We start from the raw sequence: 25,816 nt of genomic DNA on the forward strand, positions 1-25,816 counted from the left end.
CTAGGAAGCTCTTCGTGTGCAGATTACTGGCATTGTGCACTTTTAATGTATAATTCATAGCTCTTCTAATGTAACCCATCAATACATTATATCCTGAGGGATTATTTAATCAGCATATCTGCCCCTGCCGATTAACTCTGTGTGCTGTAAAAATGCTTACAGTACTTGTGATATCAAACAGATACTTAGAACAGACAACAAGCATCATTTCCATTAAAAATCAAGCCTTTGGGCACCTTCACTTGTTTTTTTTAAAGCAATTCAAAACTGGTATTTTAAAAATTTCTGCACGCGTGTATTAAACTTCTGGTATGTGACTGAAAGGCCACCTGAATGGCTGACTGCTCTGCCACAGTGTCCACTTCAGCCACCCAGGCCGGCTCTATCTGTTTTTTTGCTTCCATACATGCAAGCAGGTGGCTCGGCCACCTTTACAATATTCATTTTAATAAGCCTTATTCCACATAAATTATTGGGGGTGGGGAAAGGGATTTTTATCTTAAATTAGAGTAACAGCATTATATCCTGTGCTGTCAAAATGTAACCATATGGCTCAGAAACAAGCTAGAAAAGAAGCTTCGTATAGGAACCACCTGCTTCTCATCCTCAGCTCCCTCCAACCAGCCCTTGGCCAGACACAGGCCTTTCCCAATTCAAAATCTGATTTTATAAATTTCAGTCAGCCTTGCTTTCTCTGTCCTACCCTTGCACAGCTCTGATCCAGCCTCAGTGCCCATATTGCCCCCACCACAAACGATTTCTGATCTTTGTTTCATTTCACGTGCAATATATTTTTTTTAGTCTCATTCCGGCACAAGCGTCAAGTGGAGGGTGTCTGCCTACACCATCTGGGAGTGGCCACTAGCCAACATCTGTAACCTGTTGGATGTTCACAGTTTGGCAGGACAGCTTGGAAAGGCTTGATGATGACAAAAATTGTTGTTCTCATGATTCAGTTTCTTCTCCAGCCTTGGTTTTTAAGTGTGGTGGATGTCAGGTTGGGTTTGGCTAGCAGGAGTCACTCCCATGGAAAATTTCAGTGTCCCATTGGACAATCTTCTAGAGGGCCAACAACAGGAATTGTTTAATAGATAATGTTAGCTGACTTCACTATATTAAAGAAAAATAAGCTGTTGAAGATAAACTAGAAAGGAGAAACTACAACAAGGTTTTTGCTTGAAGAATATTACAAATATCCAGAGTTTAGTTAGGCAAGAAAACACCACAAACCTTGGGTGTTACAGATTTTGAGTTGTTGTGCAGGAGCAAGCTATTTGTAGTGTGGAAAAAAATACAAGCTATGAAAGAGGATCTTTGTCAAAAACTGGCGATCTCAATGTCACCAGAGACATGTGAGCTAAATCTAATTTAGAATCATCCTGACAAAAGGAAATTTTCATATCCAAGAAAAAACAGTCAACTATTGTTGTATGGGGAAAAAAATGGGAGAAACACTTATACTCAGGAGCTTTAATAATTTTTTTAATAATAAATATCAGAAGGAACCTGTTTACACAACTTCTGACCTGTTAACTATGACCAAAAATATAAAAACCAAAGTCATGCCCTAGATCCACCTTTCTAGTTTTGCACCCATCACAGAACGGGACTCAATAAAAATCCGGGAATACTCATTGTGAGGCTTACCTTAAAATAATGCTCAAAATCCCTGTAACGCTTATGTAGAAATGTCACCAGTGACTGGAAAGTCCATTATATAGCCCTGTGCAGCAAGTGGCATTGTCTAGAAAGATAATTTACAAAGATCTGTCTTTGGTTGTGCCAGCCTTTGCCGCCTGGGCTGTGATTGTGATAGCAACTTTATTTTTTTTAGTTACATTTTATCTTTTTTTTCCTACAGTTCTGTAAAGAGTCACAAAGTAAAGCACTGTTATTGCTTTTAAGGTCCAGTGCCACGCGTTTCCGCTGGAGTCAGTGCTACTACACAGCCCAAGATGAGTGGGCCTTGGACAACATCTACATTGGACAGCAGTGTCCCAACATGTGCAGCGGGCACGGCTGGTGCGACCACGGTGTTTGCAGGTATAAATCCCTTGTCAGTCCCTCTTAACAATGGTCTCCTGATACTTCAGGTATCTTATTACTTTCCACAGTTTTCTTTTCTTGGCTGTTGTTCTTATTTTTAGATTAAACATTAAAAAGTAAAAGCACTATGAAGGGGTTAGACCATTCAAGCAACATTAACAGCCAGTTGCTTCTCAACATCTGTCCAAGGACTCTTACCCTTGGCAGATCCAAGCATTGGAAGAGCTTTCAGTGGCACAGAGCTGCCCTGCTGCAGGTGTCCTGGTGGCCTCTCCAGCCCTTTGCACAGGAACCCCAGGGACGAGCTTAGTGCTGGAGCTGTTTTGCTGGGTCAGAAGGATGCCAGGGACCAGCTCAGCACTGCTAGGAAGCTGCTGTCAGAATGGGTGCAATACCAAGGGCCCAGACTACTGCCTGCCAGCTTCAAACTTTCTGGACACCACAGGGATTTTTTTTAGAAATAAAATACAGGGGGGATTTCCAGTTATTCTAGTTTGTTTCCATGTTCCAAAATTCCAGTCCAAGAATGATTTGTTATTTCACATCTAATTTTAAAAGGTCGCTGCACCACCTTAACTAATTGTCAGTGTCAAATAAAGTCTTTAAAAGCTTGTTACGTTTACACTTCTTTCCAGGTGTGACTCAGGGTTTCGGGGTACTGAATGTCAGCCTGAAAATCCCCTTTCTTCAACCATCATGTCTGATTTTGAGAACCCAGACACCCTGAAGACAGAGTGGCAGGAGATTATTGGGGGAGAGATCGTCAAGCCTGAAGAAGGCTGTGGGGTCATCTCATCTGGCTCCTCGCTCTACTTCAACAAGGTACTAAAGAGGGATGGGAGACGGCAAAAGGCACATTCTGCAGGTTTGAGTGGAGCATGATGTGGTTGTATGGCAAAGAAAAAGGAGGTGGCAGAAAGCTGCACGCAGTATTAGAAGTGCATTAAACAGCACAGATGTGCTCTGCAGGTAAAGAACAAAACAGTCAAAAGAGATAGGGAAAGACACATGCATTATGTATTCAAGAAATACCAGCTGTAATGAAAGGAAGTAAATTACCAGTGTGCTGTACATTCATAATGTCTTAGTTGTATATTTTCTGTTTTAAGACTTAGTTCTCAGCATTCAGCACCTCCCATTTGATTTGTCTGTACTGTTCTGGGTAAGAGGTGGAGAAAGGTTGGCTTTTCACAGGACAGTCAGCTTAATTTGAGATCATAGGGCCAAAACTATTGGAAAAAACCAACTCCTCCAGGATTTTAGATAGTGGTTAGCCTGTAGGAGCATACTTTTTTGCATAACTTGGATGCTTTGCAGACAAAAAATAATAGAACAGAAAAGAGATATAGGGAATTCTGCTAATTAATAGCAATTATAACTAAAATAAAAAGATATCTTTATTACCAGATGTAAGATTACGGGTTGTAATCACAGACTTATTTTTTTTATTGTTCTTCCTCGGGTCTAGTACTAGGGTTTGTTTTGTTCTTAATTGAAAGGAAGAGTATAAATGCAGCTATGTGCTTCTCTTTTAAAGGTTTGATCACACTGCCATTGCTGTCATGAGAGCCAGATTAGTCCCAGAAGAATAACCCAATATGCAATGCTGTGTAATTGTGTGTTGTTTACCTCATTACAAAAATCTAACCCATGAAATAATTTTCAGCACTCCTACATAGTCTCACATCCAACTCCCCTGGAAATACAGCTCTGCACTGAAAACTTTATAATAGACCAATCAGTATAACTAGCTAATTGTGATAATTGGATTTTTTTATATAATTGTCTTCTCTGTTAGATGTTTTTCCTTCTGGCTCAGTTCCTTATGCCAAGTTTCTCAAAAGTAGTTTGCTAAATTAGAATGAACCTGCTATGATCTTTCTTCTGATTTTTGCTAAGGAGGAGTGAAAAACTCATTTAGAAATTCTTGGCTTCTTTCTATTGATCTCTAAGGGTTAGGTTATCATTCATTTCTGGAGTAGTAGCAGTCTGTGTGCTGTCAACAGAAGGTGGTTTATTTAATTTCTGTTTAGATCTTTTTCAAGGTGTCTAGTGACCATGCTGGTGTATAACAAAAAATTATTTTTATAGTTGCCCAACATTTCTGTATTGTTTTGGGGAACTCATATTCACGGGCTCCATTTCTTTTCATTTGCTCAAACAGCCACTTTTTATTTGAATGTCTAATGTTTGCTGCCACAATCAATTACTGCTGCCAGAATTAATGTTGGCTGTGTTCTGATAACCCTCTGTTTTTGTTTTACAACTCATTTTAATCAATTGTGGGCGTGTTTACAGTACAAAGCTTTTTCAATTAGCCTCTGCAATTCCTCTGAGGTTTTATGCCACTTGTGCCCTTTCTTAATTAACCTGGTTCTGTGATTACCCCTTTGGCAGGCAAAGCTTCTCTGGGGTGTGTGGAAAACCCACTTGCAATAGTTTCGTTGGGTACGCTCAGCCAGCCAGGCAACACCTGCCCATGGGGCAGCAAGGGTGTTTGCATCATTATTACCCATTACTGGTTTGATTTGATGATGATTATTTCAAATTACAGTGAGTCTCCAAACGAAGCTGTGAAAGTAAACTACCAAGAGATTATCAGTGTCACCTTGGCCAGCCATCTGAGGCTGCACTGGAAAGCTCAGGGCTGCGCCCAAGACTGAGCTCATCTTCTTCTCATGGCACCATCCAGGAGGGATTCGCTCAGCTGGGAATAAACCAGCAAATAAACCAAGACAGCAGGCAACATTCAAAACCAAATCAGTATGACTGTATCTATATGAGCTTTTTGAGAGTCAAAGGATGCCTCACAGGTTTTAGTTGTCATCAGTGGTGCAAGCTAACTGAGCTTCAAACCCACATGTGTTCAGCTTCTGGAAATTAGTCTCATGGTGTGAGGTGGCCTTTTTGGTAGGGTCTGCAAATGAGCTATGGACCCAGGCTGTTACACCAGCAAAGCAAAACGTTCTGAGAAAGAAAGCACTATACATTTATCTGCTGGGTTTACCCTGAACTGGGTAGAAAGAGGTGGTTAGTCAAACAAGATTTAAATTCATCTATCATCCTTAAAAAACACAGATGGTATTTTAAATCTCAGCTCATAATCTTGTTCCTTGTGTTCAGCTAGATCACGTTACTTGCTTACCTCAAGTTTGTCCGGAAATTTACCATGAAGATCATAAATGTACAAGTGATAGAGAAAAGAAAAATATTGCTTAAAACATAGGCATCATTATATAACTTAGCCCAGGTTTTCCTTTTTGATACCTTTTTATGAGGTAAACCCATGAGTTTTTAGGGAATCAGAAACAGTGGACATGTTGACAGTTCTGCTCCATTTTGGGGGGTGGTGCCAGGTTGCAGCTACTTTAATAAATGCAGAAATATGATCCCTGCATCCTCCCTCTGGCTGCACACATACAGCTTTGGCTTACCTGTAAAAGCCTGGGGCATCATGGTGCTGTGCTGGGGCAGGGTTGTGTCAGATGCAGGGCATGCAGGGCACCTCCATGGGGACACTGCTCTTGTCCTGTGTCCTGCCTTGCTGCAGGCAGCTTCATGTCGCATATCGGCATCTTGTAGGTTTGTTGATGTGCAAGCCCACAAGTTCAGCTTCAAGCACCAGGGCACAAAGGGAAGAGGGGTATGGGATAATTCCCGTTACAAAAAAAAAAGGTTTTTAAACCTTAAAGCTTTTTTTTAGATGAATATGCTCAGTCCTCCTTTGCTGTCATGCACAAAGTGACCACACTGACCTGCTGGAACTCAAAAACGGTCTTGGAAAAGCCATTCACTAAATTTTACAAGGCTGTTTTTTTCTCTCAGCTGTGCTTAGGTAAACGTGAAACCAAATCCACAGTTTTTATTTGAGAGGTTCCTGATTTACAATACTTACTAGGAAAAGAGCATAGTTTTGTGTAGGAACAAATCTTATCTGGGTGATACATGAAGAGAAAATGCCAAGCCCCAGTTCTTGTATAGGAAGTGGGCTTCAAGCAACAGGTATTATAGGGGCTGATTTCAGGTGATCAGGTAACCCTATGCAGTGCAAGATTTAAGTGGGGAGATGAGATGTCAGAAATAGCCTTTTACATCTCTGAGCGTTATCGTTAAAAAGCTGAAAACTTAAAAATTTAACCCTGGTTGGTTCAGGATATCCAGCATCTGCTCTTTATCTTCTGGATGTACTTGGGACCTTGAAGGAATGAGATGAAATAGTTGTGTGGAAATCATGTTGTGTAGTTGCATTGTATGTTGAAATCTAGTAATAAAAATACTTGTGGGATCATATCAGGGTCATTAAGACATAAAGGATGGCCAAAAAGAATAACCGAGAGATCAAATTAACACAAAATTCAATGTTCTCCATGTTGTGTAATTTTCTGTGCAATATTAATCTGTGTTGAATTTTAAATATTTCTATTCATAACGAAGGTGTCATAATTAAAATTATTATTGCCGTCTGTTCTTTGTATCGTAGGCTGGAAAAAGACAGTTGGTAAGCTGGGATTTGGACACAACATGGGTGGATTTTGTACAGTTTTACATCCAAATAGGAGGAGACAGTTCTTCATGCAATAAACCTGACAGCAGAGAAGAAGGTGTGCTGCTGCAGTACAGCAATAATGGTGGTATCAACTGGCAGCTACTAGCAGAAATGTATTTCTCTGACTTCAGCAAACCCAGGTATAATTTTGGTCTAAATTATATTCATACTGCATCAGCTTTTAAAAAAATATTTCTCAATTTATGAAAACATGAATAATAATTTCAGGTTATAATGTTTAAAGCCATCAATATATGGAAACTTTTTCAGGCTCCCACAGTAAACTCCTGTCACTAGGAATAAAAAATGTAATGAAAGTGGACCTTTAAAAACTGAAGTAAAATGTAAAGTTTCCTATTACCTCCCATATGAAACCTGACTAAAATTCTAATATCTGCAAAACATTAGCAAGCAAATACAGAACTTGCCCAAAAGAGGTGTAGAAATCTGCCATTTCCTCTGACTCTGGTTTCAAATCTAACGAACATGTATTAATGTCACATAAAACAAAAGCTCCTTTAAATAAGTATTTAAGGAAGAGAAGAATTCATGTTCAGCATTTCAAATTTGCTGTAAGATACCTTGCCAGTGAAAATTTAAATTGTTGTCTGCATAAGTATTAACATTATTTCTGTTACCTATCATCCATGTCTTTCAACATGCAAATAATTTTATTTTCCCATCTTGTCATTTTGCATTGCAATGAACAACGCTTTCAGAAGGACTTCTGTAACTTGGCAGACTGTCTTTTTCTAAAGGCCATCTAGGCACTTGGAAGTATAAAACTATTGAATTTTGTTTAGAATACAATAGAATAAAATAGAATTGACTATTTCAGTTGGAAGGGACCTACAGTGATCATCCAGTCCAGCTGCCCAACCACTTCAGGGCTGACCAAAAGTTAAAGTGTGTTATTAAGGACATTGTCCAAATGCCTCTAAAACACTGACAGGCCTGGGGCATCAATTACTTCTCTAGGAAGCCTGTTCCAGTGCTTGACCACACTCTTGGAACAAAAATGCTTCCTTGTGTCCAGTCTAAACCTCCCTGGCACAGCTTTGAACCTTTCCCATGAGTCCTACCACTGGATACCAGGGAGAAGAGCTCAGCATCTCCCTCTCCATATCCCCTCCTCAGGAGGCTGTAGAGAGCAATGAGGTCACCCTTCGGCCTCCTTTTCTCCAAACTAGACAAGCCCATATCCTTAGCCGTCCCTCATAAGTCCTTCAGCTCTTTCACCAGCTTTGTTGCCCTCCACTGGATGCATTCAAGGACCTTCACATCCTTCTCAGACCAAGGGGCCCAGAACTGCACACAGTGCTCAAGGTGAGGTCACACCAACACTGAATACAGGAGGACAATCACCTCTTTTGAGCAGCTGGTGATGCTGTGTTTGGTGCACCCCGCATTTGCCCTCTTGGCTGCCAGGGCATGCTCCTGACACCTTTTGAACTTGCTGCCGACACTTTTTGAACTTGCTGCCGACCAGCACCCACAGATCCCTTTCTGCAGGGCTGATCTCCAGCCACATCCAGATTATACTTGTGCTCAGTGTTACTCCATCCTAGGCACAGAATTGACATTCCCACTTGTTAAATTTCATCCCATTAAGCAATCCCAATGGTCCAATCTGTCAATATCCCTCTGAAAGACCTCTTGATCCTCAAGAGAGTCAACCTCCCATTTTGGTATCATCAGCAAACTTGCTAATGGTGCATTCAATGCCTGCATCCAGATCCTTGAGAAACATATTGAACAGGAGTGGCTCTAGGATTGAACCCTGAGGAATACTGCTGGTGACCAGTCACCAGCCAGATGTAGCCCCATTCACCTCAACCTTTGAATTCTGCCCTTCAACCAGGTCTTCACCCAGCATAACCTGAAACCACTCTTCCAACGGTTGGACAGCCTGTCCATAAGGATGCTGTGAGGTACACTATCAAAAGCCGTACTAAAATCCAGAAAAACTACAGCTACCACCTTCCCTTCAGGACACACTCAACAAAGAACCTAAATACTGAAACCTTCATCACTAGGCTATCCAATACATTGGTTTTAGACAAAATATTGCCCTTCTGAGCAATCAAGAGTGATGGTCCTTACAGAACATAGCTATGCAGATTTATTTTCCTGCTGTTTCAAATGCAGTCTAGATCTTTTTTGACAATTCCTTATTCTCCAACACATAAATCTCGGAATCCTCTGGAAAACAACAGTTTCTTCTCCTATCTCTGCCTCACTGGCAAATGAAGCAGAGTCCATGACACAAAATAACATGAGATATAAAGAAAGAGTGCCAAAAATATTGTATCTAGAAATGCATATATGTAAGTTGTCTTAAACAGGATTGAGAAAGTAACTAATTATTGTACTTTTGACATGTGTGATTAGGTTGGAAAATTTAACTTTTATTTAACATCATTTTAGTAAGATGTTTCCTAAGTCAAACATAAAGCAAACTGAGACAAACTCAAGTTCTTTTATAAACATATGTATAGGAGGGCTGAAATATTTTTACCCGCAGAAGAAGGCTCTGCTACATAATCTATTGCATTGTAACAGAAGGATGCTTTTTTCTACAAATAGGACCAATCAGCAGAAGAGAATGAGAAATTAATTTTGCCAGCATATTTCACTATTACTTCCTGGCACCAGAAGAACATTAAGACTTGTTGAACATGGATCAGCTGAACAGTTTAATTCAAAGCTGCAGAGTTCAAATCAGTTCCTTATTGTGCTTGGCAATATAGTAATAGATCATAAAAAATAGACATTTTCTTAAAGAGTTTACATTTTCCACAGACAGGAAGGATAAAGACAGCTTCTTCATATGCAGTGTATAAATAGGTATCTAGATATATAGGAGGTTAGAATAATAGAATCATCGAATCGTTAAGGTTGGAAAAGACCTCCAAGATCATTGAATCTAGTGTTTGACTGAACACCACCATGTTATAGCACTAAGTGCCACATCCAGTCATTTTTTGAACACTTTCAGGGATGGTGACTCCACTACTGCCCTGGGCAGCCCGTTCTAATGCTTAACCAGCCTTTCAGTGAAGAAATTATTCCTGTTGTCCAATCTGAATCTCCCCTGGCACAATTTAAGGCTATGTCCTCTTGTCGCTGGTTGCCTGGAAGATAAGGCCAACCCCCACCTTGCTACAGCCTCCTATCAGGTGGTTGCAGACAGTGATAAGATCTCCCCTGAGCCTCCTCTTCTCCAGACTAAACAACCCCAGCTCCCTCAGCTACACCTCATATGACTTACTCTCTTGGACCCTTTGTCAGCTTTGTTGCCCTTCTTTGGAAATGCAAATGACTTTGGACTTGTAAGATAGATGCCCCTTTTCCCTCTTCAGTGGTACATTTCTCTACAAACTGTGCTCTCTAAAGTTCTGCTTCACTTCTGTTCTTCAGGTTTGTCTATCTGGAGCTGCCAGCTGCAGCCAAGACACCTTGCACTAGGTTTCGCTGGTGGCAGCCCGTGTTTTCAGGGGAAGGGTATGATCAGTGGGCCATCGATGACATCATCATCCTGTCAGAGAAGCAGAAGCACATCATTCCTGTTGTTAATCCCACTTTACCACAGGTAATAAGCAAGAGCAGGCTCTGGGCATCCCCACAAACCAGGGACCATCCTCTCTGTTAGGAGACATTTGTTTGAATATAATTTTCTTTGAAAATGTTGGGTCTATTTAAAGAAGCATCTGTAGTGTTTGCAGCTGTGTCTCTATGTGGGAATAACTTGGGTCTTGTCACAAAATCATCAGGCTCCTAATCTTTGTGACAGAGGATGTAATGATGTATTTCCTCAAAAAGTCGGGACTGAAGTTTTGGAAATTACAATTTTTTGAAAATGACAGAAAATACAAATTGCAAAATTTGAAAGTTGATAATTTTGGGAATTATTCCGAAGTCACACTGCAAGGTGATAGTACTTGTGGCTTTCCTTTTCATTTCTAACAGAACTTTTATGAAAAGCCAGCATTCGATTACCCTATGAACCAGATGAGTGTGTGGTTAATGCTGGCCAACGAAGGGATGACCAAAAATGAAAGTTTCTGCTCTGCCACGCCCTCTGCCATGCTCTTTGGTAAATCAGATGGAGACCGGTTTGCAGTGACTCGAGATTTAAGTCTGAAGCCTGGATACGTCCTGCAGTTCAAGGTATTCCTGAAACATAAATCCCTGCAAGAATATCCCTAAAATTGCCCTTAGTCAATACTTGCAAGATGCCACTGTGGCCACAGTTCAAATCAACGTGATAAACTAGACCATTGTATAGGAAGATGTGAAGAGCAGAAGTATGGAATTCAAACAGCATAAAATGCCATTCTGCTTTCTGGAAGGATAGCCAAAGCCTTGGTGCAGGAGAGCGTTTTTACCCCTCTGGAGAAGTTTTAAAGCTTTTTGTTCTTCAATACATTTCACAAGTGGGTTGAAGTGACTGTCATTGTATTCAAGTCAGTACCAGGAAATGCTACTGCAATGTCAAGCAAAAAAGGATTTATCCCGTCTGGGGCTCCATGAGTACAAAAGCTCCAATGTGGTTTGCGTACATTTTTGTATTTTAAACTATTTAAGGACTTACAAGCTGCTCTGTACTCCAGTGTGGGTTTTTCATATAATTTACTTCATTGTGTCAATGAATATAGGCTCCAATTAGCATTTTCCTCTTTAAAGGGCTTACAGAAATTTCAGTGGTCTGACAATACATCAGAATATGGGCTCCAAAGAAAGTATATTTGCTTTGACAAGCTCTTGTTTCTGAACCCTAATCAAAATTTTATTGAGTTTATAATGAAATCCCATTGGTGAATTCTGGAGGTTGGTTGCAATGCAATTTTAATGAGCTCACCACAAATACATGGTCCTTACATAATTGGTGGATACAGACACTGAATAATTTACAAGTGGAATTATTAAAGAGATCAGATGTTTACAGGCAGCTTTTCAAATATAATTCCCACAGTTCTATAAATAGGAAAGTTAGTTAGAAATAATGGGATTTGTAAAATAATCTCATTTCATCTAAAAGTTATGCTAATGAAATGCTATACAAACCGAGGGATTTCAGTACAATTTCTGAGTGAGTTTTGCTTGTAGTTTTATACTTTAAACGAAGACACAAAAATATCTCAATGTATCAATACTATTTAGCCTGAAAAAAGATGCTATTTACCTCTTCACCACTTTCCTCTACTTCAGTGACTAAGTCTCCCTTCTGTAGGTTTGATGAGCAGCAGCATTTAAAAAAATTTTTAGGCTAAAAAAATCAATACTTAAAAATGTTTCATACACGTTTCATCACTGAAGCACTTGGCAATGTAACACAAATACACAAAACATAAACAACATGTATCACAAAACAGTGAGTTCTTCTTTATAAAGTCTATCATTTAAGGCCTGAATTCAGACTTTTTTGGAAAGCTTTTAAACCAGCCTGCACATGAATGTGTTCGTCTTATTTGCATGCTTTAATTTTAAGCATACGGTTAAATGCTTCTGTAAGTTTGTGAAATTTCCATTTTAAATAGCAAGCTGGAATAATTTTGCATTGATAAACTCAAAGACAGCAATTTGTCAGAATTATTTCATTTTACATGAATTATTTTGTTTTACATTTTACATTCTACAGCTCAAGTAGAATTCCTGCAGGAAAATAATGAAAACTAATATTTTTCTTATAGCTTGAAAAATGAAACTGAAAACTTCAAATCAGCAGTCGATTTTTGTCTTGGTTACATTCTCTTTTCACATTTTAATATGCATTTTTCTACTTAATCCAATTTTACTCTATTCTGAGGGCCCAAGCTGCAGTGTCAACTCCCAGACATCATTCCTGCAAGGCCAATGACAAGGCTGTGGTCAGGGCTCACCTGGGAGTCAGACTGATCCTCTGGTCACACTGGGAAGACTGCAGATGGGAAGGATCTCAGAGTATACAGCTCTTCCCACTCTTGGGCACAGAGGTGCCTGTGCAGATTTTGCTGTTTGGGGCATGCTACGCACAGAGAGCCTTGAAAAGTTCTTTGCACCTTTTGGTGTGCTGAACTCGGCAGCCTTAATGAAGGGATAGTGGGAATTTTTACTGAGACGTCATATACATGTAGGAAACAGAGTCCTACCCTCAGTCCTACCAACCCCTGCTCAGGGTTTCAAAGCAAGTGTTTGGAGCATTAAGCCTCCCAAACCAAAAAGTCAAAGGTGGTCTGCAGACAATAAATACTAATAACAGTGCAGGTTTCTTCAGCTCATATCTGATGCTCTGCTTTTTTTGCAGCTGAACATTGGTTGCACCAACCAGTACAGCAGCTCTGCTCCCGTTCTGCTTCAGTACTCACATGATGCTGGGCTCTTCTGGTCGCTGGTGAAGGAGGGCTGCTACCCTGCTTCTCCGGGCATGAAGGGGTGCGAAGGGAGCTCCCGGGAGCTGAGCGAGCCCACCGTGTACCACACGGGAGACTTTGAGGACTGGACAAGGATTACTATTGTTATCCCCAGGTCGCTTGCAGCCAGGTACTGTGCATTGTAAACCAGTGATGCCAGTGGGACCCATGAATTAGCTGCTGCTTCTGTGATGCCACACTGGGAAAAAGTTGCAAAGCTGTGAATAAAAGCAGCTTTAAAAAATGGCAGATCTGGGAAAAATATACTGTGCTCCCCAAAATAGGGAGATGTTTTCCATTTTAAAGGTGTCAGATTGTTCTATAGAACTAAATTACAAAGCAGCAAGGCACCCAGCACATTTTAATTTGACATCAACCATCATCTGTCTTTATATATATCAGTTAGGTCAGAAGCACCAGCAAGAGTGTAATAAGTCACATGAATCAAATAAGCCAGTTGAACAGGATTAATTTTAGTTACCACTGGGCAAAGAAACCTTAGAAAGGTATTTGGGCTGTTGTGTGATGTGCTGTGTCACTGAGGGTGGCCAGGAGAGCCAAAGGCAAAACAGGGAGGAATAATAGGTGTGCTCACCTGCAAGCATGACCTCAGCATCGGGTTAATACTGGTGAGAAAATATCAGATGCTGGAAGACACAAATAAGCCTTGAAATCAGGCAGCTTTTCTCAATCTCACTTGGATTTGACTGAAGTTTCTCACTCCTCTTACTCTCTGTCTTACCCCAGCAGTAAAACAACCCAATCCGATTTGCTGGCTGCACCAAGCGCTGCCAGCATCTGTCCCCACTGAGCCCCTGGCCATGTCCCTGCTGCCTCCTGCCTCTCACCCCCCAGGCAACTGCCCCAGTGCTGCCCTGGGGTTTCAGCCCCATCGTTCTGCCATGGACTCATCCTCCTCAAGCCCAGGCACAGATTTTGAGTGTGTGGCATATTTTGTAGCAGGAGAGCTGATGCCTTTGCTGCAAGGACTCGAAATAGCAGCGTGTACCATAACAAGTTTGTCTTTTCTTCAGTAATTAGCCAATAAAAGCAGGTGCCAAATTGCACAGATCTGACACCAGCTGATTTGATTTACCCAAAACAAGCAGTGCAGAATCAATAGCAGCAATCTGTTTGGCATTATGTTCAGTAATGTGATCAGGAATAAGAAGCTGATGCTAATACATTAAAAATGTAAGTATTGTGACTCCAATGAGGCTCTTGGCATGTTGAAAACTGGATTTGTTGTGGGTCACTTCAGAAGTTGTGGCTTATGGGTTAACCAGAGGGGCTCGCATTTCATCAGTTGGTACAGAGCCCGAGCACGATGATCACCTACCTACCAAATCCCAGTGCACAGCAGAAAAAGGGAAGCAATAGGTTTATCGTATTTTAGGCAGAGTAGAAAGGAGAATCTTAGTTAATCCATTAGATTGGCAGTGAGATTTTAAATCTCTTCCCCTCTCTGGAGCTCCTATAAAATGATTTAGTTAAAAGCTAAATACTGAAAATGAATAACCAAAATATTTTTTCTTCAATAAATTTCCTATGCAGTGGATCAGCTGGAGTAACTTAGTGTTAGCTCATTGAATTCTCTGGAGCAGCTTCAGTTATATAAGTTAAGGATTAAATCACTGTTTTCTAGGAATTTCGTGTTGTCATCCAAGAATAAAAACTTAGTATTTCTGTGCTCATGTCCTGTAGGACATGTTATTTGCCATTATTTTTAGAAAGTGGCTTTTTTTTGTATCAAAATAACTTGAAAATTTTTACTTAAACGTGTCAAATCCCATAGCAAACTCTGCATCACTGCCATTACTGAGTTCTTTTTGTAAGAAAAGTTCATGCTGTAAGAAAAGTTCATGCTGTAAGAAATTGAGTTCTGGGATTTTAATATGTAATTAGTTGTTCAGATTGAACTGAGTAGTAAAAGGCATCTTCAGAGTCACGTCTAATCATTCAGTTTTGTTGATAAAACCATGTGTTTGTTCTTTGCATCACACTGGTACATACAGGCTAGGGAAATAGAGGAAGTCAAAATGCATCCAAAAAATCTGGAAGAAATATCCTTAAGCAATGCTGGACAAAAACTGTAGGATGTCAGAACTATTTTTCATGCATCCTATTTGCAAAAGGCAAATTTAGGAAAAGATCCTTTTAATCTTAAACACGGAGCAGCAGATATTGAAGCTGGGAATAGTAATACCGTGTCCTTTGTTGTTGTCTCTCTACAGTAAGACTCGATTCCGCTGGATCCAGGAGAGCAGCTCCCACAAGAGCGTGCCTCCTTTCGGCTTAGACGGCGTCTACATTTCTGAGCCTTGCCCCAACTATTGCAATGGCCACGGGGACTGTGTCTCAGGGGTCTGTTTCTGTGACCTGGGCTACACAGGTAAGACAGCCCTCTTCACATGGGATTATAGTAAGCATTGGCTGACTTAAAGCTGCAAATCTAGCATCTTGTTTTTCCTCTCCAGTATTCTGGAAAAATGTATGATGACGTATATTTCGTGGGCTGCCAGCCAGAATCTTTTTGTTTTGTTAAATAAAATTCAGCACAGGCAAAGTGGAGCAGCTGAAGGCAGCGGACACCATTGATGTTTCTGGCAATTGCAATCTTTGAACATCACCATCTGCATGAATGGGAAGGGACTAGCAATAAAAGAGAAAACAAAATAAAACATTATAAGCTGAAAAGTCTGCTTAAAAGCATTTGGATCATCTTCAAAAGAATCTTTGCCATTTTTGAGTCCCCTGGCCATCAGATGGCATGGGACCAGGAGGGAACATATGCTCTGACAGGCCCTTCTGTGGAAAATTCTGCTCACTTTTGGTTTCAGGTGCTTTTATGCTGAAATAGAAGAAAATCCAAAACCCATGAAAAAAACAGTGATTGACACAACCAGTTGTACACTGCACTCTTTTCAACCCTCTATACCAACAAAGCAATAAGCTAACATCTTTTGTTCGATTTGTTTAAAATAAAATAAAAGGATAATATTTTTCTATTTACAAAAAATGCCTTATCAGCATAATGCATGGCTATTTTTCACCTAGTGAAATAAGCCATCTTAGAGTTTAGAGGAAGAGGGCTTATTCTGCATTCAAAAATTTGTAAAGTGGGTTTGAAAAGGTACAATCATCAGGGCATTTTCTTAGAAGAGCCTAGTGCTTTGTTGCATGTGGATGCAACAGAACCATTTGCCACTGTACTGTATCTGACCCTTACTCTGTTCAGCACAGTTTCAACAAAGCATTTCCCTCTTTTTTTCTTTTTTGAAGCATCGCATGGAACGTGTGTGTCTAATGTGCCTAATCACAGTGAGATGTTCGACAGGTTTGAGAGGAAGCTAAGCCCTCTCTGGTACAAGATAACAGGAGGTCAGGTTGGGACAGGCTGTGGTGTGCTCAGCGATGGAAAATCTCTGTACTTCAACGGACCCGGCAAAAGGGAGGCGAGGACTGTTCCCCTGGACACCACAAATATCAGGTCAATCCTCAGTGCTGCTTCTCACAATTGCCTGTGTATTCATGTTGTCTCTTCTGCCCTGTTGCAAGTGTAGATGTGAAAAGGTTGGAAGTGGTTTTCTGGCAGTTGTAGTCTGTACAAGAAATCTTAAAGGCAGAAAAAAATACTTCTTTCTTCATTCTGATGTACTATTTCCTTCTTCTGAAAGAGAATACTTAGGTTAGGAACAGTGGAATAGCAACATAAAATATTAACTCTCTATCCTTCTGAGAAGATAGTTTGCATTGTATTCTAGGTGGACAGGCACAAGACATGGTCTTGAGAATGCACAAAAACTAAGACTCTGCCCAGAACTGGAGAGAAAAACTCCTTTTCTGCTGACTCTGTTGAATTGCAGGCATGATGATGGCATAGCAAGGAGCTTTTGTCTACTTGCCAGATGTTGTGAATTAGTTTACTTGTCAGAAGTGCAAAGGAATGGAATGTGAATTATTTCTACATAGCCAAGAGGGTAACCAGCCTTCACCTCTCTCCCTGCTGCCATTGAATCCTGCTCCATTGGCAGCAATTATCCTCTTCTCTCAAATTGTCTAACTGATTAATATAATTAGAATAAACAAAGAGCTGTTAATTCTAACCACTGTTTAGTCTGGAGTTTGCTGGTGCTTTGTCCAATCTCATAAGGGATCTCCCACCTGAAACCTTGCACACCCTACAATTATGCCATTTGGCTTAATAAAAGATACTTTTCCTGACAAATACTGTTCTGAGAGTAAGTAATGCCATGATTTGCTCCATTATTTAATTTGTGACATCACTCAGCAAAGTCTGGCCACAAGTTACTGCTGCCACTCTCCAGCTCAGGCAAGCAGTGCTCTGTAGGGCAGTGTAGGTGCTGCAGGTTTGGGGACATCCTCAGCTGCTCCCCGGCACTGCCCCGCACAGCACCAGCTGCATTTCCTCTGTCCCCTGCTTGCCTTGTCACAATATATTTATATAAGTTTTTTAATTAGTTTATAATTAGAATAATTAATTGTTTGACAAATACGCTTTGGACAAGCACATGTTTGTCTCTGGGAACTCTGGGAAGATCTGAGCATTTCTGTTCCACCATCTTTAAAGCACCTGTTGTTAGTCCTGTGAAGCATCCATGATGTAACCACATCATCAAGAAGTCTATATTCAAAAAGTATTTTTGAGCTACTCCTTCTTTCACAGAGAAATCTTCTTATAAAAGAAAAGTATTTCCTTTAGCTTTAATATTACTTTGAAACCAATTTTAATGCCAGATATTCATACTTATAGCTTTCCTTTTTTGCAGAGTTTGAGCCATTTTAAAAGCCAAAAGAAGTTTAGAAATACTGAGCAATTCTCTTTCTTGACTTTTTTAATCTATCACTGCTTCTGTTTTGCGCAAGAACATGGTCACAAACATGGTCTTAAAACTGCACCTAGAACATAAATGGCCAGACGGACACTTGATAAAAGCAACTGAGATCTCTCCTCTGAGCATGTACTCGCTGTGTGAGCTGCTCTCCTGCTGCAACTGATTGTTCAAAATACATCAACACTTTATTTTTTTTTAAGCATCACGCTGAGGAGGTTACCTTCCTTCAACAATTGAAGCTCAAAGCCACAACCCTGAGCTGTTTGCTAGACAGAGCAAACACAGTGGTCTTCTCAAAATACAAATGGGACTAACATGGATTTTTTGCTTTCTTCAGTCTGTGCTAAAGGGTAGTAGCCACCTCATGCTGCATGGACTCTTTAGACTACAGCAATTACCCCAGTCTGCTTTTGTGTTCCAAGAAGAGAATAGCTGCTTCAAAAGGGCAACACAACTCTTCCTAAAATAGGGTCTAGCAAAGGCCAGTGCTGTGTCTTCTGGAAGCATGTCTTTCTTTCTTTCATTAATTATAAGGCAATCTATGTTGGCCATGTATAATGTAGACATTCAGCTTCAGACATCTTGCTTTGAACAGATGCATGCCACTTTAATGTTTGATTCCAACTGTAACATAAACTGGGTCTTTTTTTACTAGAAGTAAAGGCAGACTAAGTTTGTGAGGGTGTGAGGGGTTAACTGAAAGACCCATCCTGTAAAAAGAAAATAATTCCTCAGCCTAGAATTTTTTTTTTCATTATTGAAGCTAAAATTAATATCACTTGAAAGAGGAGATTAGAGGGAAGCACTCTTTCCCATTTTGGTATTACTTTTTGCATTCAATAATGCCTTGCATAGAATTCAGCTATCTTATTAGGGGTCATCTTAGCCCCTGCACAGTTATCTTTTATTTTTGCAAGGGCTTTTTGGTTGGGAGGTTTTGGTGACTGGGTAAACAGCAGGAAAATATGCCTTGAAAGACATACTGTTAGATATGTGGATTGAGGGTTGTGAATAGGAAGGCTGAGACTCCTGCAGTAGATTTTTAAGCTGCTTATTTTTCAGGTTAATAGTGTTTTCCCAGACCTTTTAAGATCTTGTTTTGTTAAATCAGCCATGGAAGAACCTGATTGAAAAATGGAAAAATATTGCAAGACACTAAAGTTTTATTTTCATTCTGCAGTTGCTGCAGATCTACCTATGCATGTTCCCCATCATCTTGCTGCAGTTACAGCTTTTTGAATGTAAAGGGTAAACTTTATGTAAGGAATGTAAATAATTTTTCTTCTTTTTTTCAAGTACAAAGACCCTTTTCCCATTCACTGTTCTCTTCCCAGCAGAGCAGAGTCCAGTGGGGCTCAGTGTTCCTGGTTCACTCTGCTCCAGAGGGTTGAGATTTGCCAGCCTAAGGTGTGTTGTGCTGCTCAGGGAAGCAGCCCAACAGGACACTCCCAAACTCAGATGTCACACTAAGAGTATTAAAACTAAAGCTTGTGCCCTGAAGCCAATGATCATAAAAAACCACTCAATTTTTAGTATATACATTAAGTGATATCATAATCATAGCCTTGTTTGTCCTATGTGTCTCCTTTTTCCTTTATATGATTGACTACACTTTTTTTTTTTCCCAGATATCAAGAGTGTCCCATAGCACTAAGAGAGCTGTGTCAAAATTCATTTCCCCCAGATCATTTTTTTTGCCTTACACTTCAGAAACCCCCTCCATCCCTTCCCTATTGTATGGCCCAATACGCCAAAGGCACAATTTCGCTGGCAGTATTTCTATCCTTCTCTGTCAACTGACAATCTGATCCATGGATGAATTTTGGTTGCTGATGAGCTACTGCCTCCCATTTTGATGTCCTGTCCCTTATGACACACTTCGCTATCTGTTCAGTAGGAGCATTTGCACACAGTGTCTACCTGGCAGCTAGATAAAAACCATGGAATATATATTTTTTCCAAGTGGTGACATCTGGCTTGTTAGCTGTCTTGGCTCCTGTCCACTTTACAGACTCTGTTGCTAATGACTGTACAACCACCTCAGGGATGTTCTGGGTCAGACACTTATGGATCAGATGGGGTGAATCACCTTCTGCAGAAAGGGGTTTTTTTGTCCTTTGTTTTTGCTTTGTAATGATCTTTATTTTTGACAAGCATAAAAGACAATTTTATCACAGGACTGTAAATCTTTTCACCTCAGAAACTTCTGTCTGATGTTTTATTGCCTTAATACTGTCTCAGACAACAGAGCTGCAGCAAACAAACAGGACCTACCTGGCTAAATGATGTAGTACTATGAGCCTGACGATTTTTGAGGTATCTATGGGGTTATGTTAGAAATGAGATTGATGAGGATATTCAGGCTTGTCCTAGTCCCTGTGGATATACAAAGCATCTCAGATAGGAGATACATATTTTGATAACAGAACTGAAATGTGGTTGGGTTTAGAATCAGAAGAGCATCGTGATACTGTGTATGTAGCAGAGGATGCGGGAAATTGGAGTCCTGTCTGCATCGTACTGACTCTGGCTGTAGTCCTGGCTGGTCTGTGCTTTTACCAAAGTCACTGCAAAAATTAGGACCAAATTTCCTAAAGCAAAAAGAATTATCCTTGTGGGGAGTTATTTGAGTGGTAAATCAAACCTTGTTTCTTCACACAGAGACACAAATTCACCTCAAAAGTAGTATTTTAAATAAAGAAGTTATCTACAGGCAATAGGATTAATGAAGCCTGGTTTCTCAACATCCTAATTTAAAAACTGGCTGGGAAACAAGGAGGAGAATGGCATTGCCAACTTGCAGCATGCAAAAGCTCGTTGTGGGGTTGAGTCCAGTTTCTGTGCTCTGCTCAGGTGCTGTTTTGGGTGTGCAATGCACACAACCTGTGAAGAAGGTGTAGATGAGGGGGTGATGGCATTCCCAGTCATCTCAATGCTCTTTATGTTAGTTATGCCCCAATAAGACTCAGATGAATGTCTGAGACATGCAGTGAAATTTGGTGAGCGAGCAGCAGGACATTAATTGAAATTAATTGCTGCTACATAGCACGACAGTGCGCATCTAACAGGAAATGTAAACTACTCTGAAACCACAGAGTCACAATTAAAAAATACCAGCTCAGCAAGAATACGAGGGCATCACTGCAGATTGGAAAAAAAAAATTAACAATATTTTGGAGCACAAAGATGGGATAATTATTAGTTCAGATATAGCTAAATGTGGATGTTCCAGGCCAATCCAGAGTTTTGTCAAAACCAGCCAGGCTGTCTCAAAGGGGTTTGTGGCTTTAGAAGGCTTGCAGAAAGCAGTTTTGCAAAAACGGAGGATGTGGAAAAACATTCGTGCAGAGACACAGATGAAAAGGTTGCCATGGTTTGCAGTAGAAAGGAATAAGAGAAGGTAGGGAAGTGATAAAAGCACTGACTACAGGGGCAAGTTGCAAGAAAAGCAGATCAGGAACACTTTTTTTGCCATTTCACAATGTGAGAACTAGAGGATATTCAATGAAATCAAAATGTATAGATTCAAAATCAAAGGGTCCACAAAATGTTCAATGAGCTCATTTCACTAAAAATTGTTTACATCAAGAATTTAAGGATCAAAAAAAGATTGGTGCTTTAGTTTTTATTTTTAGTTTTTTATTAGAACTCTAATGCTATAGCTAAGCTTTATCTAATTTCCAGTTACAAGAAACCAAGGTAAGATCTGATGTAAGGAGCAGCTTTGCCTGCTTTGGAGATTTTGCACATTTTGTGAGAGACAGAACTGCTAAATTCTGCTACTCACTCCAAAAATTCATTTATTAGGTACAGTATTAATAAACCACATTACTTTCTTCTGGTTTGGGTTCTCCACTGTTTACCACAGCCATGTTTGATTTCTCTGAGAACATTACCTTATCAATGAGCCTGAAATAATGACCTAACCAATAACGCCACATTAGTTAAGAGAGGGAAATTATCTTGACTGATCTTGTGCTGTCAGAAGATAATTACACTTCTTTATACTGTTTTTTTTAACAGACTAGTTCAATTTTATGTACAAATTGGAAGCAAGACTGTTGGTAACTCCTGCAACAGACCAAGAGCTAGGAATGAAGGTAAAACCTCACTTCTTTATAATAAGCTTCTTGTATTTTGCATCTTCTGCAGAATTTTTGCCTTTTGATGCCTCTAAAAAAATCAAAAAGATTGTTTGCAAGACAAGGTGTAATAACTTCTATTAGACTACTTTATAGTATTGGAAAATAGGAAAATTTACAAGTAGCCAGAACTTTCTTCAGGTCTGAAATAAAAGGAATGAAATCCAAGTTTGGGATAAAGTGGGCAACCTCCATTTCTGCCATGAAGAAGAGTTGTGTGCCTGAAACTTGTTCAGTTTCTCAACTACACCAGTGGGTCTAATAAAAAATTTCCTTCCAAACCAAGCTTATGCACAATTTGCCCAAAATGCGAAATTATAAAGCTGCAGCTGAAAATTTATTTAGTCTGAATAAATTCATTTCTCCTTGATGCCTCCTCTCCTATTTTACTCACATGCTAAAAGTTACTGGGGTGGGAGGCATGATATTGTGTTTGGGAGGGATCAGCAGAGTTTTGGGAGCAGATTCACCATGTAAAGTGGTTTAGTTGCATGAAGACAGACCAGACATCTGGTAGATGAGAAAACTTATTTTTCCTCTCAGGGTAAATCACTTAACATCGGTGGACCGTTTCCTGATATTTGGCATTTACATTGACACTGACTCACTGAGAAAAGCTGTCATCTTGTAGTGTAGATTACATGGAGGGTTTGATTCTCCTCTCATTTGCACCAGTATAAGACCCAAAAAAGTAGTCCATTATCCTTGAACATACTCCAGTATAAAAGAGTTTTCAGAGAAGTAGTATACATAGGTGTTTCTTTCTTGTGTTATCCCCTTTGACGAGCTCATAAGTGACTTCAAAATTCTGTTATGTCCTAGTATTTGTCATACTGTGTGTATGATGGAAAGACTATCTTAAATTGTCTAAATATTCTAATTAACTTCCAAGGATGCTGTGAGCTTGTATACATAGTATGGGAATTGTGAGCTACCCATACTGTGAGTTCAGCTATCAGAATTACAACTTAGTGTCCCACACAAACTTCAAGGATACCCAACATGAAATAAATACTGACTGTACAAAAAAGTAACATTATTCCTATCGTTGCTGTGGTACAATCATTCATTTCAACTGAGACTGTAAAAGATTTGATCCTTTGATTTTGGTGAAGACAGGCAAGATAATGTGTGGCAGCTGGTGACCCATGTCACCTTTGCAGTAAGACTTTGTCCACAAAATGCTCCTGGACCAGAAGATGCCAAAAGGATAGGGGAGATAGACTGGATTTTAGAAAGAAGTTCTTCACCCAGAGGGTGGTTGGGCACTGGAACAAGCTCTCCAGGATAGTGGTCACAGCACCAAGCCTGACAGAGTTCAAGAAGCATTCGGATGATACTGTCAGGCACATGGTGTGACTTTTGGGGATGGTCCTGTGTGAGGCCAGGAGCTGGACTTGACGATCCTTGTGGGTCCCTTCCAACTCAGTGTATTCTGTGGTTCTGAGAGATGTCAAAAGGCATGCACTGGATGGGGGTTGGCAGTTTCTGAGTACAGGGTGAATTGCCCCCAGCTTTGCTCTGTACAGTGAGACTAACTTCTTGTTTTATTTTTAAATATAGGGCTTGTTGTTCAATACACAAATGACAATGGGATCACCTGGCATTTGCTGAGAGAGCTGGACTTCATGTCATACCTGGAACCTCAGATTATTTCAATAGACTTACCTCGGGAGGCCAAAACCCCTGCCACTGCTTTCCGCTGGTGGCAGCCACAACATGGTAAGCAAGACCATCCTAAAAATTCATTAAACAGCTTTACACAACTCACATGCCAATGCTACTCAATATGAACATGTTCTGCAGAAACCTCAGCTTACCAAAAATACAATATTTTGAATGGTTGGGTGCCATAAGAGCAAATTTAGGCTTTCCTGAGTCACACTGCAGGCGTGATTCTCATTTAGAGCACCAAGCTGAAGAGTGGGCTTAAGAGTAAAATTGTTTAGGAGCTAAGTTTAAACTAAAGATGCTGAGATAACAGAGAGGAGGGGGAAAGAATATTACATTTCAAAAAAAAAATATCTCCCACTCCAAAACAGGACCCCCTCCTCTCCCCAGAAGCATCCCTGCCTTCTGCAGCACCTGCAAAACCCACTCAGCCACTTCCCACATCCTCAGCTCAAAGTAAAACCCCAGTACTGACTGATTTCTAAAGCCACTTTGAGAGCTCCCACCTTGCATGAGGGCACATTACCACTATTGAAAGTGTCCTGATTGTCTTGCCTTTGCACAAGGCAGCATCTCTCGGATCCCTACAGGAAAAATAAGGCGATATTCAGAAATACAGCAGAGTACATTTTAACAGCAATTCCCTGGGGAGCAAAGCACACAGCTTACATTCAGGTAATTATGGTATGCAGCTTCTTAGGTATTATTTATCATTTTGATGGCTGATTTTATTCATACATTTTCTTACAATGTATGTGCTGGACTTAATTGCCCTCACTAGGTAAGAGAGTAGACATGGCAAGAGGGATGTTATTTAGTTAAGAAGCCAGTTCCTTTGTGAAAAAGTGCTCAGCAGCAACTGGTGCACCACAGACCATCATTCTGTGATAATCATTTGCACTGGTGAGTGGTGCCATGTCAGACCTGCTGCTCCCTATCTGTGTCCTCCTCATGGCCACTTGCCCTGGCAGCACCTGGATGACATCTGTCCTTGCTGAGAGTGATGGCTCTAAGACCACCTGATAGCAGCCCTGTGGCTCCCAGTAGAAGGGAGAGTTTATAACTGGAGGTTGAAATATCACCTTCCATACCAGCATCTACTGGTGACAACCATTCCTTATTACAAATGCTATTTCCTCTGTGGACTGTCCTTTGTCTGCCATACCTTGGTGCACAGTGGCCCTATCAGCAATGACCCACATTCCTCATAGTGGCAAGACAAAACTCCTGGCCCATACCTGCAAGCTCACAATTTATTGTGAAGGCTTTCCTTCCTCTCCTGTGAAGGCAGTGATTGTTCAGTAAAATGTTTTTTTCAGCATTCGAGTAAATAGGTGAATTGAAATGAAGGGCTGAAGCAATGGGCTGGAGATGATTATGAAAGTGAAATGCCTGTAGGCTGGAAAGCAAGAGAAGAGAGGTTTCCAGGAAGGAGAACATCACTTCTATAAATATTATCTATATCCAGAGCCTACAGCATTTTCTTTTGTGTATTATTCTCTTTTATACAAAAGCTACTTTGGGAACTAGACAGAGGCCTTTCCAATTTAGCTATGGGGAATGGCAGGAAAGTTGTAACCTGTAAAATGAAAATCCCCAATCTAGGGGCTCAGGGAGTGTCTCATTCAAATACAGGGAGAGTGTATGTTGGAAAAGGCACTGAAGCTAAAGAAAAGAAGAGGGAAATACTGTGTTTATCTGTAATAGAAACATACTCTTGAGTCCAGATGCATCCTTGAGTGATGTTTTAGTCTTGTTTAAGTCATGTTTAGTCCTTAGTCACATAGACTGAGCACTGCTCACTGGGTGAACACAGCATATGGGCAGAAAAAAACAACTTACAGGGACTCCACTAACCTGTCTGTTCTGGTTTTCATAGGGAAGCATTCAGCTCAGTGGGCTTTGGATGATGTCCTTATAGGGATGAATGACAGCTCTCAGACTGGCTTCCAGGATAAATTCGATGGAACTGTGGATTTACAAGCAAGCTGGTACAGAATACAAGGAGGTCAAGTAGACATTGACTGCCTGTCTATGGATACAGCTCTGATGTTCAGTGAAAACATTGGTATGTGTCATCAAACATTGCTACATTTTGTAAGAGTGCATTTTATAAATTATTTATGGGTCAAGTTTTATAAGATGGGAGGTATAGACAAATTC

General features: G+C 40.3%; 1 protein-coding gene across 1 annotated transcript in view; it reads left to right on the plus strand.

Annotated features, from left to right (window-relative positions):
• The window catches only part of RELN (reelin), a 236,001-nt gene that overhangs the window by 202,872 nt on the left and 7,313 nt on the right, over positions 1-25,816 (plus strand). The window contains exons 23-33 of the mRNA XM_039379451.1: positions 1,906-2,043; positions 2,682-2,868; positions 6,527-6,732; positions 10,013-10,184; positions 10,562-10,762; positions 12,879-13,114; positions 15,219-15,376; positions 16,267-16,474; positions 21,864-21,940; positions 23,546-23,704; positions 25,533-25,721. Coding sequence (XP_039235385.1) covers positions 1,906-2,043; positions 2,682-2,868; positions 6,527-6,732; positions 10,013-10,184; positions 10,562-10,762; positions 12,879-13,114; positions 15,219-15,376; positions 16,267-16,474; positions 21,864-21,940; positions 23,546-23,704; positions 25,533-25,721 — 1,931 coding nt within the window. The remainder of the gene's footprint in view (positions 1-1,905; positions 2,044-2,681; positions 2,869-6,526; positions 6,733-10,012; positions 10,185-10,561; positions 10,763-12,878; positions 13,115-15,218; positions 15,377-16,266; positions 16,475-21,863; positions 21,941-23,545; positions 23,705-25,532; positions 25,722-25,816) is intronic.

The sequence above is a fragment of the Pipra filicauda genome, unplaced genomic scaffold, assembly GCF_003945595.2.
Source record: "Pipra filicauda isolate LSUMZ 115617 unplaced genomic scaffold, ASM394559v2 scaffold167_size3244652_pilon, whole genome shotgun sequence".
Lineage (NCBI taxonomy): Eukaryota > Metazoa > Chordata > Aves > Passeriformes > Pipridae > Pipra > Pipra filicauda.